This window comes from Rattus rattus, chromosome 7, assembly GCF_011064425.1.
Source record: "Rattus rattus isolate New Zealand chromosome 7, Rrattus_CSIRO_v1, whole genome shotgun sequence".
In the NCBI taxonomy this organism is placed as follows: Eukaryota; Metazoa; Chordata; class Mammalia; order Rodentia; family Muridae; genus Rattus; species Rattus rattus.
This window is the reverse complement of record NC_046160.1, coordinates 128176250-128190696: the sequence shown is the minus strand read 5'-3', so window position 1 is coordinate 128190696 and position 14447 is coordinate 128176250. Positions and strand designations below refer to the sequence as shown.

The 14447-nt window shown below is 48.5% G+C and overlaps 1 protein-coding gene across 2 annotated transcripts in view; it reads right to left on the bottom strand.

The window, feature by feature from the left end:
• Positions 1-14447, bottom strand: part of Dync1h1 (dynein cytoplasmic 1 heavy chain 1) — a 67135-nt gene that overhangs the window by 40083 nt on the left and 12605 nt on the right. For both annotated transcript variants that reach the window (XM_032908444.1, XM_032908445.1), the window contains exons 6-18: positions 12272-12543; positions 11960-12187; positions 10240-11316; positions 9581-9760; positions 8413-8562; positions 7221-7367; positions 3773-3913; positions 2875-3051; positions 2646-2756; positions 2443-2562; positions 1414-1653; positions 347-502; positions 79-192 (exon numbers count right to left, since the gene is read on the bottom strand). In XM_032908444.1, the coding sequence (XP_032764335.1) occupies positions 79-192; positions 347-502; positions 1414-1653; positions 2443-2562; positions 2646-2756; positions 2875-3051; positions 3773-3913; positions 7221-7367; positions 8413-8562; positions 9581-9760; positions 10240-11316; positions 11960-12187; positions 12272-12543 (3113 nt within the window). The remainder of the gene's footprint in view (positions 1-78; positions 193-346; positions 503-1413; positions 1654-2442; positions 2563-2645; positions 2757-2874; positions 3052-3772; positions 3914-7220; positions 7368-8412; positions 8563-9580; positions 9761-10239; positions 11317-11959; positions 12188-12271; positions 12544-14447) is intronic.

Below are 14447 nucleotides of genomic sequence, written 5' to 3'. Positions count from 1 at the left end.
AGCTTGGGAACTTGCCAGTTCTCTCTGTGACTGCTAACACACACAGGAACTGCAGACACCCACTTCGCAAATACCTACCTTACGAGGCTGAACTGAGACCCACGGCTGCTCCTTCATTTGATCAATTTGTTCCCAGACCTTAGAAAGCTCTGACCACACACCCTTGAGGTCTTGTAACTCTTCCAAGGCCACCTGTGATTGAGAAGGGAAGGCAGTTAACCCGAACACGAAAACAGCTCAGGAATTAGAAACAAGAGGAAAACCACCTTAGTATCTAGCGGGGTCCTTGGGCCGACCCAGGGGAGCGGCGGTTCTCCAGACTTCCCACTCACGGGTCCGTCTGTACCTGGACTCGTTCTTCACTGCCGCTGAGGAGCCCCGTGTCTGTGAGCTCCAGTGCCTCCTTGGCCTTGGCACACTTCTCCCTGTCATCCTTCAGTCGGCCGAACTTCCCTTCATAGATGGTGAGGGCCTGAAGAGCCTCCTCAGGACGTAGGTTGCCCTGAAATAGCCAGAGTGCAGAGAGTGGCAGGACTGTCTCAGGAGACAGAACTCTGGGGCTCAGAGGCACTGGAGAAACAGTGACAAAGCGGAGGCCACGCCTGGCAGCCTGGCTATCAGCTGCCGTGGTAAGCATGAGTTGTACTTAGGGAAATCAAATTCTAAACCTGAGCATGTCCAAGAACACCTTAAAAACAATACAACTATTTTTTTTTTATTATCCTTATTTCACAGGAATTGGTGTTTTGCCTACATGTATATCTACATGAGGGGGCATGAGTCCTAGAACTGGAGTTAAACAGCAGGGAGCTGCCATGTGAGCTGGGAACTGAATGCAGCCAGTGCGCTGAACCTCGGACCTGTCACTCCAACTCTGAGGAAAGCTAAGTTGTATTCACGTAAAAACACCTCCTGGGGACTGGAGGGATAGCGCTGTAGTTCTCAGTCCTAGCACCAGAGTGTCAGTTCACAACTGTCTGGCTCTAGTTCCAGGGGACCTGGCAGACACCCTCTTCTAGCCTCCAAAGACACAGCATGCATGCACATGGTACACAGACATAAACAAACAAACAAACAAACATTTAAAACCATCTCCTACTTTATCACTCTGGGTAAATAAAGGGCCCCATAGCTTTCACACTTATTATCTATCTATAACTATCAGGGCATCCACGCACTGGGTAAGGTTCTGACTGACTCTATTTCCAGCTCCTCACTGTTATTTGGACAGTACCTTGCGATGTTGCCTTAAGCTCACAAGCTCACATACTCAAGCGACCCTTCTGCCTTAGCCTAACTGTATGGCTGCTAGCACAGCCTTTTAGTTACTAGAGGGCGGGCAAATACTCTTTAGTGTTGAATAGCTGTGGCTCAGCATGGCCTCCTGTGTCTGGCAAGCTTAGTGAAACTCACTGTGACAGGTTTGGTCTTCTCCCAGTCTGTCAACAGATCGGTGGTCCGGCTTTCCACAGCTCGGTCCTCCTGCACGATCTTCATTTGCAGGTTTGCAACCTGTTGCTGAATGGCAGAGTCCTTCCGACGCATGATGTCATTGAAGGCCCCCCACTCACCCTCGATGTTGTCAATGTAAAGCCAGGAAGGTGGGAACTGGAACCTTTGTTTTTCCAGCAGACGCTGACCATTGCGGTAGAGCTTTGAAGGTTAAAAAGATAATTTTTTTTTCTACAACAATAGAAGAAACTATTGCCGACACTCAACAAGAAGTAAGACCCCTGCACCTGAAGAACACAGATCAAAGGACCTGCTACTCTACAATTGTCCACCTCCAGATCACTGCACTGGCGGTTTCTCCAGCTGCACCAGCTGGGCGTTGAGAACGCCCTGCACTGTGCTTCATCTCTTTATCCTGAATCACAACAGAACACGCAAATCTAAGCGCTTGAAACAGTAACAGGTTTAAAGAGGCAGTGATTCTCAGACAAACATAACTCTGCTTAACATCACACCAGAGCTTTTAAGGTGCAGACTCCTAGACTCCCACGATGCCACGGTTACTTATTGTGTGTGTGTGTGTGTGTGTGTGTGTGTGTGTGTGTGTGTGTGTGTGTGTGTCATGTGTGTGGAAGGCAGAGGACAACAGAAGTCGGCTCTCTCCTTTGTCACATGGTTCTAGGGAAGACTCAGGTCATCGGGCTTGACAGCAGGAACCTTTACCCACTCAGTCATGTATGTCTGCTTCCCACCAGCCTCTTCTGTGAAAACCAATCTGGCCTCAAGTAACAGTTCCCCTGCCTAAGCCTCCCAGGTGCTGGGGTCAGACATGTTGCCACCACAGCAGGATTCATGGTGCACTCTAATGACATACAAGTGGCAGCTGATGACTGCACTGTGAGAAACATTCCTAAGGTGTTGAGTCCCTCAGTGTTCCATCAGAGCACAAGACATTAACAGCTTCGTCAGGAGGCCCACGTGAGAACTCACTTCAACTTGCTTCTCGAACTGTTTGATCTTCCGTTTCAGAGACTGCACATAGGTGATGAAGGTCACCGCGTCAGAGGTGCTGGCTGTGTCGACAGAGTGCTGCTCCAGCTCTTGGCGAGACTGTGGGAGAGAAGGTTGACTGATCACGGTGCCAGGCTTTCCCTGCAGCCTCCAGTTCCTGGGCAACATGCCAGCCTTCTCACCTTTGAGATCTGGGAATGGAATTCTGTCATGTTTGAGCCCAGCATCTGCCCAAATTTGCTGAGAACCTCCTTATGCCAGGAGTCATACTTCAAGTTCACCTTGGACTGGACCTGCAGGTGAAGCGGACAGCATGCCATCAGTTCTTTCCTGGAGTGTTCAGGCTCCAACCAGAGCCCAACACCAATACTGCTCTTAGCACTGCCTGGTGCTGTGACAAGCCGAGCTCACCTTGCCGTAATCTATCACCACCGGTCCAAACTCCTTCTTGGTTTCTGCATTGTCGAAGGTCCCTCTGGCTTTCCTGATCTGGACCAGGAGCGCTTGCCACTTGTTGAGATCTTCCCCTAGCCTGTTGTAAATGTTTTCTGCCTGCATGTCCCACAGACACTGGTACTGAAGCCAAACCTGCAAACAAGATACACAGCTCAGTTCTAGTTTGCAGTTCTGTAGACTGTTAATATGCTAGTGCCCAGTATGCCAGCAGTCCACAGTCATGTCTTCACCCCGCTAGAGAACCTCACTTCAAAGTCTTGGAATTTATACAGCAAAAAGGAAAACTTTACTTTCCTTGAAAACCACAGTTAGACAACACAGCTTTATCCTACTCTTCACTCTTGACTTATGATAAACGAATGCTGCTGGTGTGGTGAACACGCCTTAATCCTGTGAGGCAGACACAGGTGATCTCCGTGAGCTCAAAGCAAATCTGGTTTACAAAGTTCCAGGCCAGCCAAAGCAACATAGTAAGACTCAGTCAGGTGTGGTGACACACACACGTGTAATCCCAGTTCTCAGGAGACAAAAGAATTCTAGGTTCTGGTCAGTTTGGATTACAAAGCAAGTAACTCCGGCCAGGCAGGGCTGGAATAAGGAATAAGCCCTTGTCTCAGTATGAAAAACCAAACAGAAGGTGGATAAACAGGTAAATCTATAAGTAAATAAAGCAAACCTTGCCCACTGAGCCTTATTATCTATCAGGACCTCTTAGCTTCCTAGCTTTTCTTTCTCTTCCTTTGGTGGTGCGGGCATCAACCATGGCGGCTGAGAGACCCCAGCCCTGCTCTCACGCTCTTGCATGTCTAGGACAGTGTAGCCATGGCACTGGATGGAACCAAGAGTGTCTTACCTTAACATACTGCTCGACTTCAGTCACAATGCCCATGACCGCCGAGTAGGACTCTTCCAGTGCGACAGGGCCGTCAGGCATGCGTGTCAAGGCATTCCGATAGAACTTCTCTTCCTCGGTCAACTCATAATGCACTCCCACCTGACCAACAAGAGCTAGACGTTACTGACCAACAGTGCATACTGTGCCAATCTCAGTCACCTTTTACTGAAACGACTTAAAAAAGTCACCATCAAAAGCATGAAGAGATAAGATGAATTTTCCTTAGCCATAAGTAAAAAGAGACCTGATTATATTTAACTCATTTAACCAATAAAGGGAACTCGAGAGTAACCGTAAACTGGAAAACGTGGAGTCACTAATGGCACAAGGTAAGCGAAACTGAAGAGCACCCAGAACCCTCGGTTCACCTGCCACAAGCTAGGCCTCAAGCACAGTGAACAGGCACTCCCACCCACCTGAAGTCCCACTCTAAGAAGAGAGGAAGGACACGCACATACAGGCTGTCATATGGGCTGGAAGGCTACGTAGAATGGGGGTGGGGGGGCAGGGATGGGACAGGGAAGGGCTGCATTCTATTTAAACTTTTATAGTAGAGGGATTGAACCAAGGGGCCTTGGGCATGCTGGGTAAGCTCTCTACCACTGAGCTGCACACCCATTGCTGGTTGTCCCTCCAACAGAAAACCAGGAAAGGCTTTATCAGAAGGTGGTACATGAACAGAGATCGGCAAGGGTGGAAGGCATATCTGTTCTCGGGAACTGTGAGCAGAGAACGCCTCATGCAAAATCCCAGGGAGCAAAACCAGTCTCTGGGGCTGAGGGCCAGCAAGAGTGCAGTGAGGCCTGAGCGGAGCCAGGAGGGGAGCAGGGATTAGGGTCAGAAAGGTAACAACAGGCCCAACAAGCAGCAGGACTACAGCTTTCCTGCGAGGGAGGGCAGGCTGTTAGAGCCCACAGAGGAGCAAAGGCAATTATCCCGCAATGAAGACTGACTTTAGAGAGCAGAGAGAGCAGTAGGAGCAACATTAGTAACCAAGACAATGCTAACTCCTAGGAAAGGGTGGGAATAGTGACTGTGGTAAGGCAGTCAACATTGCAAACTGATCACACTGTCAACTCCAAGATTGTGAGCTGGAGAAACTTTGCTATGGTGTGGGTCAGCCCTGGCACACACGGTTTATCCAAAGAGCTCTCTGTAAACAGGATTAAATACAGCCAACCACAGATCAGGAGGCAGAGCAAGCGACCAGTTGATAGGGAGTGAAGGTAAGGAGTTGAGACAAAGAGACAAAAAGACAGAGCTTTTTCCTTCTGGGGTGTCAGTGGACAGGAAGGTCAGCTGGGTGCTTTCTCTGCCTCTCTGAGTTAGCAGGGTTTCACCACAGCATCTGGCTCCTGAGTCTTCGTTTGGTAAATCAGATGTTGGGATTTTGTTTTAAAAGCAGACCAGGATGAGCTTTAAAGACAGCAATGACAGAAACCAGGGTGACACATGAGTTCTGGGTTGGGTGGAAAAAAGAATGAGAGGAGCAGGAGAGGAGACCAACCCACGGGAGCAAGCACAGACCAAGTCCTGGCTGTGGGACAGAAGGGGGTAGGGAGCAGCAGCCAGAGCTGGGCCAGCAGTGCCGGTGTCCACCCACAGGGCAGCTATCATCCGTCCAGAGTGGAGAGGAGCAGGACAACGCACACCTCATACACAGAACTAGACAGAGAGGACCCCAAAGGTCATGTAGATGCCTGGGACAGAAACCAAAATTCAGACTGGTTATGATTATCTAGGCAAACATACCACAGGTCCAGGAGATAGCTCAGCAGGCATTCACTGCCATGCCTGAGGTCGTGAGTTCAATTCCCCGAATGAACTTACAAAGTGAAAAGAGATAGGTACCTAACCTGCAGGGTGTGCTGTGAGCTCCACTTTCTCACTGTGATATATGAAAGGGAGTGTATGTGCACAAACACAGCACAAATAAAACAACAACGGCAAACAAACCCTTCAAAGTGACATTTATGTTCAAAGTCACAAGAAATAAAAGGTGTGTTTTGGAGCTGCAGAGATGGCCCAGTGGTCCTGAGCACTGGCTGCTGTTCCAGAGGATCTGGGTTCCATTCCCAGCACCCTACGGAATCCAACTATTTCTTCTGTCCTACAGAGAAATAGGCTCACACCTGATAAACAGATATATATTCAGACATTCATACATGTAAAACAAAAATAAATTTATTTTTTTAATTTTAAAGGACTTGTTTCCAGTAGAATTACTAAATTCTAGAGCAGTCTGCATAAGAGTGCTGTGGAATCTATTTGAAAGTCATCAATTCTATTTTATTAAAGTGATACCAGCCAACATTATGGAGTAAATGGTCTTTCAGGTTTTCCGTTGACTCTAGAAGGGTACCAGGAAGATTAGAATCTAAGATTTGCCTTAAACTTGTCAGTGGGGATCCACAAATTAAGAAGAGCTACGTGGCTGGGGATTTAGCTCAGTGGTAGAGCGCTTACCTAGGAAGCGCAAGGCCCTGGGTTCGGTCCCCAGCTCCGAAAAAAAAAAGAACCAAAAAAAAAAAAAAAAAAAAAAAGAAGAGCTACGTGCTGATAAACAGGGCTGCAGGCGAGAGCTCACGATTCCCACTTCTGTGGGTGCTTGAAAACGGCTCTGAAGGTAGGAGCTGCAGTGGCCACCCCGGTGTTCAGGAGGCTGGAGGTCATTGGGGGCCATATAGCGAGACCCTATAGTCCAAAACCAAACCCCACACTGGAGGAGGAACTGAGATGATTGCGGTTCACAGGCCAGGCACAGTGACAGACAGCTTTAATACCAGTGCTCAGAAGGCAGAGGCAAGAGAATCTCTGTAAGTTTGAGACAAACTTGGTCTACACAGTGAGTTCCAAGAGAGCAAGGGCTACATCAAGAGACCCTGTTTGGGTTGGGGATTTAGCTCAGCGGTAGAGCGCTTGCCTAGCAAGCGCAAGGCCCTGGGTTCGGTCCCCAGCTCAGGAAAAAAAAAAAAAAAAAGAGACCCTGTTTGAAAAGACAAAGAGGGCTGGAGAGATGGCTCAGCGGTTAAGAGCACCCGACTGCTCTTCCAGAGGTCCTGAGTTCAAATCCCAGCAACCACATGGTGGCTCACAACCATCTGTAATGAGATCTGATGCCCTCTTCTGGTGTGTCTGAGGACAGCTACAATGTACTTATATATAATAAATGAATAAATCTAAAAAAAAAAAAAGAAAGAAAAGACAAAGAAGCTTATGTGGGAAACTTTTAAGAGATGAGGGAAGCTGCGACTGCCAAGCTCTCTCTCAGGACATGCGACCCAGGAACCTTGAGCATAGAGAGACATGTGTGGGGCTTATTAACCGACTCATCCTGTGAAGTGGCATCGGAGTCCCCAATAAGACCTGGTCAGAGGGCACACGCTTGGAGCCCCCGGAAGCTTACCTGGTACCTCTGACTCTGGATCCTGGGCAGGGACAGCACAATCATCTTCCAAGCAAACATCTCCTGGTATAGCTTGTACCTGCACTCTTCGATGGGTGGATTCAAATAGATTACCTGATTTGTTATTCTTAGCTCATGAACAACGTTCTGTAAAAGAAGGGTTTGTTTTTACTCAGTAACATATTTCAATAAATTGGTTTGGATTCTTTAAAACCTTCTTTGTCTGAATTTATGGCCTCTCTAGGTAGAACCACAAAGTCTGTCACTATCAGATGCACTCCCGAGCGATTTTATATTTGTCCTCTAAGATCACAAGGGGCTGGGAGCAGGCATCACTTTATCTGCTCCAGGTGCCCTGGTGCCCAGGTCACAATGCACAGTAGGTACTCATGGAAATCCACATACTCAATAAAAGTAGCTTGAGGCTGGAAAAATGATATCCCTGAAGCAGTGGGTGGTGGCTTGCACCTTTAATTCGGGAGCAAAGGCATGCAGATCTCTGTGAGTTTGAGGTCAGCCTGGTCTACAGAGTGAGTCCCAGGACAGCCAAGGCTATATAGAGTAACCCTGTCTCAGAATGGTTCATCACATGTCTATGTGATGGTAGGAAGAGTTCACACAGTGTACATTTCCTAAGCAGACTTTTAAGTGTTTATGGCTTCCTGTCTTGAAATCATTTTGAATTGACAGAAGACGTGCAAAGAAAGCACACGGCACTTCTGCAGCTTCTCTGCACTGGATGGGCCACCTAACCCTGCACTCAACCTCCTTAGCCCATTCCAGCCTGTGGCATTTTGTGCTCTGGCCAGATGCTACACAGACTAACTTTCTATGTGAGCCTCTATATTTCTCAGAAGTTTTCTGGAGAAAAGGCAGATGTGAAATGCCCTTGTCATCACAAGATGTCACAGACACGTAGAGCCACCCACACCACTGGCGAAGCTAACATTCACCAACTGGTAAAATGGTGTCTGTCAGGCTCTTCTACTGTAAGGTGACTTCTTCATAGGCACTCGTAGCCAGTGCCAGCCCCAGTGCCAGGGCCACCTGCATTCTAAGCAAGTAACACCTAGCTACACCCCAGGGCTTACCCTGACAGGCACTTTTTTGAGACAGGATCTCATTACTTGTGATCCTCTTGCTTCAGCTTCTGCAGAAACCCCAGAGGGGAGGAACCCAGGGAGACACTCACTTTGATCTTGGGCTCTCCGCCAGGCTTGTGACTAACTTGTGGAGCATCTGTGTCCATGTCAACCTCTGCTTTATCTTCAGCTTGTCCGAGGAGAACCTGGGTCCAAGCTCGAAGGCCAGCTTGCAGGCGGACACCCAGTATCCTTTCAATCTACAGAGAAAGCAGGGTCACTGAGTGGCTGCTTTGGAAGGTCAGCTCACAGGGTACAGAATGAGATGGAGGCAGGCGTGCCGAAGTCAGTGTCCAACTCTAATCCTATCTCACTCTGTGTGACTTCTGCAGCCTCATCAGAGCTGCGTCCTGCACCTCTGGGACTCATGCACTGCCAGTCTCCTCAGCCCCTAAGTGACAAGGAGACTGCCACCATACAGCAGATGAAGTCACTCTCTCGGTAGCTGTAAAGCTCTCCTGACGTGCTCTTTTGTGGAGCTTGGGGGGAGGTCGCTCTAGAGGTGAAGCTGGGACACTGCAGCCTGGAGCTGAGGACATTTTTCTTCAGCATGTGTAAGGAAGCCTTCTCTGCCCAGAACCAGGCAAGGCTCTTCTACATGACAGACAGGACCTCCCATGTCTTTGCCACCAGTGTGTCCTATGCTATGTAACTCCCTAAGAATGTGCTGAGGGCTGAGGAGAACCACAGCACCTGCAGGTTGATAACTTTCCTTCCTCCGTATCCTTGGTGTGGATGCCATTTTAAACTTAAAGGGAGACCAGCCAAGCTCAATCTGGACCCTCTGTAATAAAAGATGCTCTCTCCAAATGAGTAAGAAAAGCTACCCTCATTCTGGCCAGGTGAGAGAAGGCTGCCTGGAGAGCAAGACGCTAGATTCCAATATGGCACACTACCATTGCCATCAAAAAGGAAAATAAACAAAATAAACCTTAAATCTTATGAACAGGATGGAAAGACCAACAGGGAGTTATCAAGTATCCAGGAAAAGGAGGAACTCTTCTCTGCACCCCAACAGCTTGTTCCCAGCTGAGAACTGATAGGTCAGGGATCACAGCATTGGTCTGTGACCTTAGCTGAGGGATTCTGGAGGAACTGGGCCAGTCAAGTAAGTATCTAGGGAAAACACTTCCCAGACAAACTAATGGCCATACCTAACAGGGCCCAGGCCACAGGACAAGAGAGATCGAAGTGTCTGGCCAACTCAGCCGTGCGTACCTCCATGTCCAGCTTGTTGACCCAGATGGGCAGGTTGGAGTAGGAGTGCAGGTTGAGGTCGTCCACTGCTTTCTGCACTCTGTTCAAGATTTCAGAGAATGTCTTGTGATCATACATGCAGGTTTCCAAGGAACGGACTTCCAGGTCTATCTTCTCCTCGATAATCAGGAGGTCGTCCACCTAGAGGGGCGTGCACTTCATATGAAAACATCCACTTACTCTGCCGCTTATTCATCTTCCTTTCCTAAGAACTGTGCTCAGCGTGGAGAAGTCCCTCCATACAGCTAGCCCTAGCTGCTCGAGTGAGGACGCTGCTGCTTCCCCTGCATGGAAGAGGAGGGCGGGAACCCCAGCAGCATCTTTCTCCCTCTGTCCTGCCATGGGAACACGCACACCTGCTACAGGTCTGAACACCTCTCCCTCTAGCTGCACCACATGCCTACCAGCCTCCAATGTCCCCCATCTAGGTGTCTCAGGGTGTCTGTCGCTCGGCAGCACTCCCAAAGCCCTACTCCATCAGACAACAGCCAGAAAACTCCTCCCCTCCTGCAGCTCCAGGGGCCTTAGCTTCAATCTTACAAACTGCTGTGAAGAACTAGTGTGCTCCCTGACTTAGCGACTACATCACCCATAAATGCTAAAGGATAAAGTTAACTCACCTTCTCTTGGAAGTTGAAAACCGTCTCTGCCAGGCGCTGCACATAGGGGTCGAGTTTGTAGGACTCCCACACCAACGCGATGCCTTCTGCGATCAAGGCCTGCACCTCCTTCTTCAGGCCAGCCACTAGCAGTGAAATGGTATTGCGCTCCTCCACCTTCTCACAGGTACGTTCGTAAGTGCGGACGCTTTCAATCAGCGAGATGGCAAATGGGTAGAGCTGGTTGGCTTGGTGAGCCTTGTTCACAATTGCAAGTGGCACGCGGAAGCCAAGCCACTTGAGGTTCCGGACTTCTTTGGAGAGTGTTATGATCTCTGGAAGGAAGTTCACCTTTAGCTTGAGGACATTTCCAGAGCGGCCCCGCACTCGAGCACTCTCAATGGTGAAAATGCGCCCGGAAACACCAAGGTTGCGTTGCTGAACCTTCCTCGCCCAGTCATCGAAGATTTCCTGGGTGTTGAGCTTCATTCGAAAGCTGTCACCATCCTGCTTCAGCTTCTGCCCTTCCACGTGGTTCTCCCAACCCTTGCCCAGGACGTCTTCCACTCGCTTCATGTAGGCAGTGAGCTGTCGGTCAATCTGTTTAGCCCAGATGATAGACCCTGACACAGGGGGCAAGTCGCGGACATGACTCATTTTACAAGCTTGGCTTTGTGGGTACTGGACCTTAAACTTGTCGTGCAGAGACTCAATGTCATCTTTTACACGTTGGATCAGCTGGGTCTGGTATTCACGAATGGCCCCTCGGATGTGTGGGCGGACGAACAGTGCATTGAACCTGGAGAAAATCCTGAACATCTCATTGGCATTCTTGGCTGTGCCGAGCTGATCTCGGAGGCGGGCAGTGATGCGGGTCTCCACGCGGTCGATCCTCTCATCGTATCTCTTCATCGCAGCCTCCCAAGCCTCCGTCCCTTCTTTGGAAACATCCAGCCCATCTACTTCCTTGACGTTCTCATAGGCCAGGTTCACCTCCTCGATGGCGTTGGCATCTGCAGCATCAAAGAGGACCTCGGCCACTTTCATGTCTTGGGGTTCAGGTGCCTCTCCTTGGTTCTGCTGTGCAACTGCTGTGACCTAAAAAAAAAAAAAAAAAAAGATTTGGAACAAAAAATATTTGCAAAGACGTTTCTGTCATAGACATAGCACAGGATTCTCGTGCATCAGTACTGACTTTAAACCTTCAGTACTTTATCATCACAATTCAACCACGAGCACACTATAACGATGTGCCTGCACATTTCTGTCTTTACTGCATATGTTTTTAAAGGGAGAGGGAATGAGAACAAGAGCAAGACCACACAGGACGAGGGTGCAGCTCAGCAGCAGGCACAGGACTTTGGACTCAATCCCCAGGATGAAACACAACAAAAAACACCCAAAAGCACACAAAGGAAAAAGGAACCTCCGAACTGTTTTACTAGGGCTTAGAGATAAACAGTAATTCCCCACAGCTGACTGTGGTGCACTGCTGCAGGGCTCTGTTGACGTCACGCACTACACTCTAACGGCCAGGCGTCTGCTCTGAGCTACGCTCGTGCGGAGCACACCGAGTACTCAGATACTCATGACATAAGGCAGCCTCAGGATCAAGGGTGACAAGCGACAGGAGGAAACTAAAGGAAAAGCACTACATGCAAGGTAGTCAGTCAGCTCTTTCAAAGAATTAGTTCAAAAGCAGCAGCAAAGCAAGGACTGTGTGAGCCTGTATGGCAGACACCTGTGGGCGCAGGACTCTGACAATGACAGCTCTCAGCTGCTCGTGCTGGCGGCGGAACTTCCTCATCTGGTCCAGGCGGGCCTGCAGCTTCCTGTGAGCAGGGTTGATGCGCCACACCATCTTCAGGTTCTCCTCCCTCTTCCTCTTGACGATGTCTCTCAGCAGCACTTGGAGTTTCTCATACTCATCATCCCACGTCTGGAAGACTTCGAAGCAAGCCACCATGACCTGCGGTACAATTGGGAGACGGCTTGTCATTAAGTCACACTGATCTCACCGGCTCAGGGTGGCTCTCTAAAGACCATGACTTACCTTTTCAAACTCTTCATACGCTACATGCATCAACTTCCTCGTGCCCAAGACTTTGAGCAACTGAGAACTCAAGTCTCTGGAAATTGCCTCCACAAGTCGCAGGGCCCGCTGAATGGGGTATTTTGTGTTTCGGATCTTTCTCAGATGTGTGAAAATTGCAACAAGTGCCTGCCTTATCTTGTCCAGCTCAGTGGCAGACAGCAAGTCATTCAGGGGGAAGTCTTTCATCAGAGGATTGTAGTCATTCACCGTTTCCAACGCCTGCTTAAGACCTAGATTGACAAGGAGGGTTAACGGCTTCCATGAGTAACCAAGTAAACTGTCTGAACTACGAAATACACTTCGATGCTGAAGTATCTAGTTAGGGAAAAATCATTCACAGTATTTCAAACAAACAATATCCCTAGTGCACTCAGTTTTGGTTTTCTTAGGGGTACAGTTGAAGCCATGTATGGTGTGATAAAAGCCTTTAATTCCAGCACATGGGAGGCAGGGACAGCTGGAGTTCTGTGAGTTCAAGGCCAGCCTGGCCTACAATGCAAGTTCCAGGAGAGCCAGGACTACACGGAAACCCTGCCTGGGTGGTGGGATGCAGGAGTAGAGTTGGGCTGAAAAGTGGATCAGCTAAGAGCACTGGCTGGTTGCAGAGGACCTGGGTTTGGTTCCCAGCACGCACATGGCAGCTCGCAACCATCCTAACATTTCAGGTCCAGAGAATTCAATATCGTCTTCTCCTCAGTTGGCACCATGTACAACATGGTGCACACATGCACATTAAGAACATGTATTCCATTAAAAATAAACAACCAAACAACTCCCCTGCATCCTAACTTAGTGACAAGCCATCTCCAAGTAGCTTCCTTCACAGGCTAACATTTTATATTTTGCTTTTAGTACTGTCTACATGTTTTACTTTAAAAATTAAGTTTAGAGAAACTTCAGTGTTGTCAGCTTTGAGAACACTCACTCAAGGTTAAATTTAAATGTGTCATTATGAACATGGAATCACAGGAAAAACTGGCTTTTGGCCTATTTCTTCCTTTGACATAAGATTTTTGAAAGTGTTAGGAAAGAAAGACTTCAAAGCAAGCTGGTGGTGTACACTGCTATCCTAGTGCTTTGGAGGCACAGACAGGATGAGCAGGAGTTGAAGGTCATCTTTGGCTACGTAGGAAGTTTGAGGCCAGCCTGGGCTACATAACGACTACATAAAAACCCATCTTAAAAAAAAAAAAAAAAGAAAGAAGGAAAAAAGAAAAAAAATAGGATAAAAAAGTGTCAGAGAAATTTTGAAGAAAAGGATCAAACCTGCAGTGCTGGTGAATGTTCAATCAACATTTTTTAAGGTGGTCACCATAGCCTGAGGGGCTCTACTGGAAATTTACTCACTTAAAACTGAGTACCACAGAGGTTGGGGATTTAGCTCAGTGGTAGAGCGCTTGCCTAGGAAGTGCAAGGCCCTGGGTTCGGTCCCCAGCTCAAAAAAAAAGAACCAAAAAAAAAAAAAAAAAAAAAAAAAAAAAAAACCAAAAACTGAGTACCACACTTTGTGGGAAGGAAATAAAGGGCCCTTAATTACCTGTTTTGTGTGGCTTCAGAGCCTATAGAAAAGCTTCACAGATATCTGTCTGGCCAAACATTTCTGTGTTTAGTGCACACCAATGCAACTCCACTCCCACTGTTTCTACTAAGAAACGAAGTAGATAATTTACTACAGCCCTGAGGACTCAGACCTGTGTCTGTACGGTGAGCACTCTACCATCAAGCTACAGTCACAGCCCTTGGGCGTTTGAAACCAGGGTCTTGCTGTGTAGAGCAGGCTGCCCTTGACTTAGAATCCTACCCCTACCTCCAAAGCTCCGTGACCAGGTTGGGGGATAGCTCAGTGAGAGGACATTCACTCAGCACCCGAGGGACACTGGTCAACTCTCAATGCTGGGGGCAGGGAGAGGAAGTGCGAGACTGAGGTGACTGAAAGCTCACAACCACACAGTGAAGAGACAGGAGGGCAAGTCCCAGGGCTCACTAGCCTCGGGCCTGAAACTGTCTCAGTTTCTCAAAAGCCACGAGGGGAAGGGAATTCACAGGTGAGGAGGACGGCCCTAGCCTTTTATTCTGTAGAACTGAGGGCAAGAGGAGACAAGACGCAGGAGAGAAAAGGAGTTAAGAGCTGGAA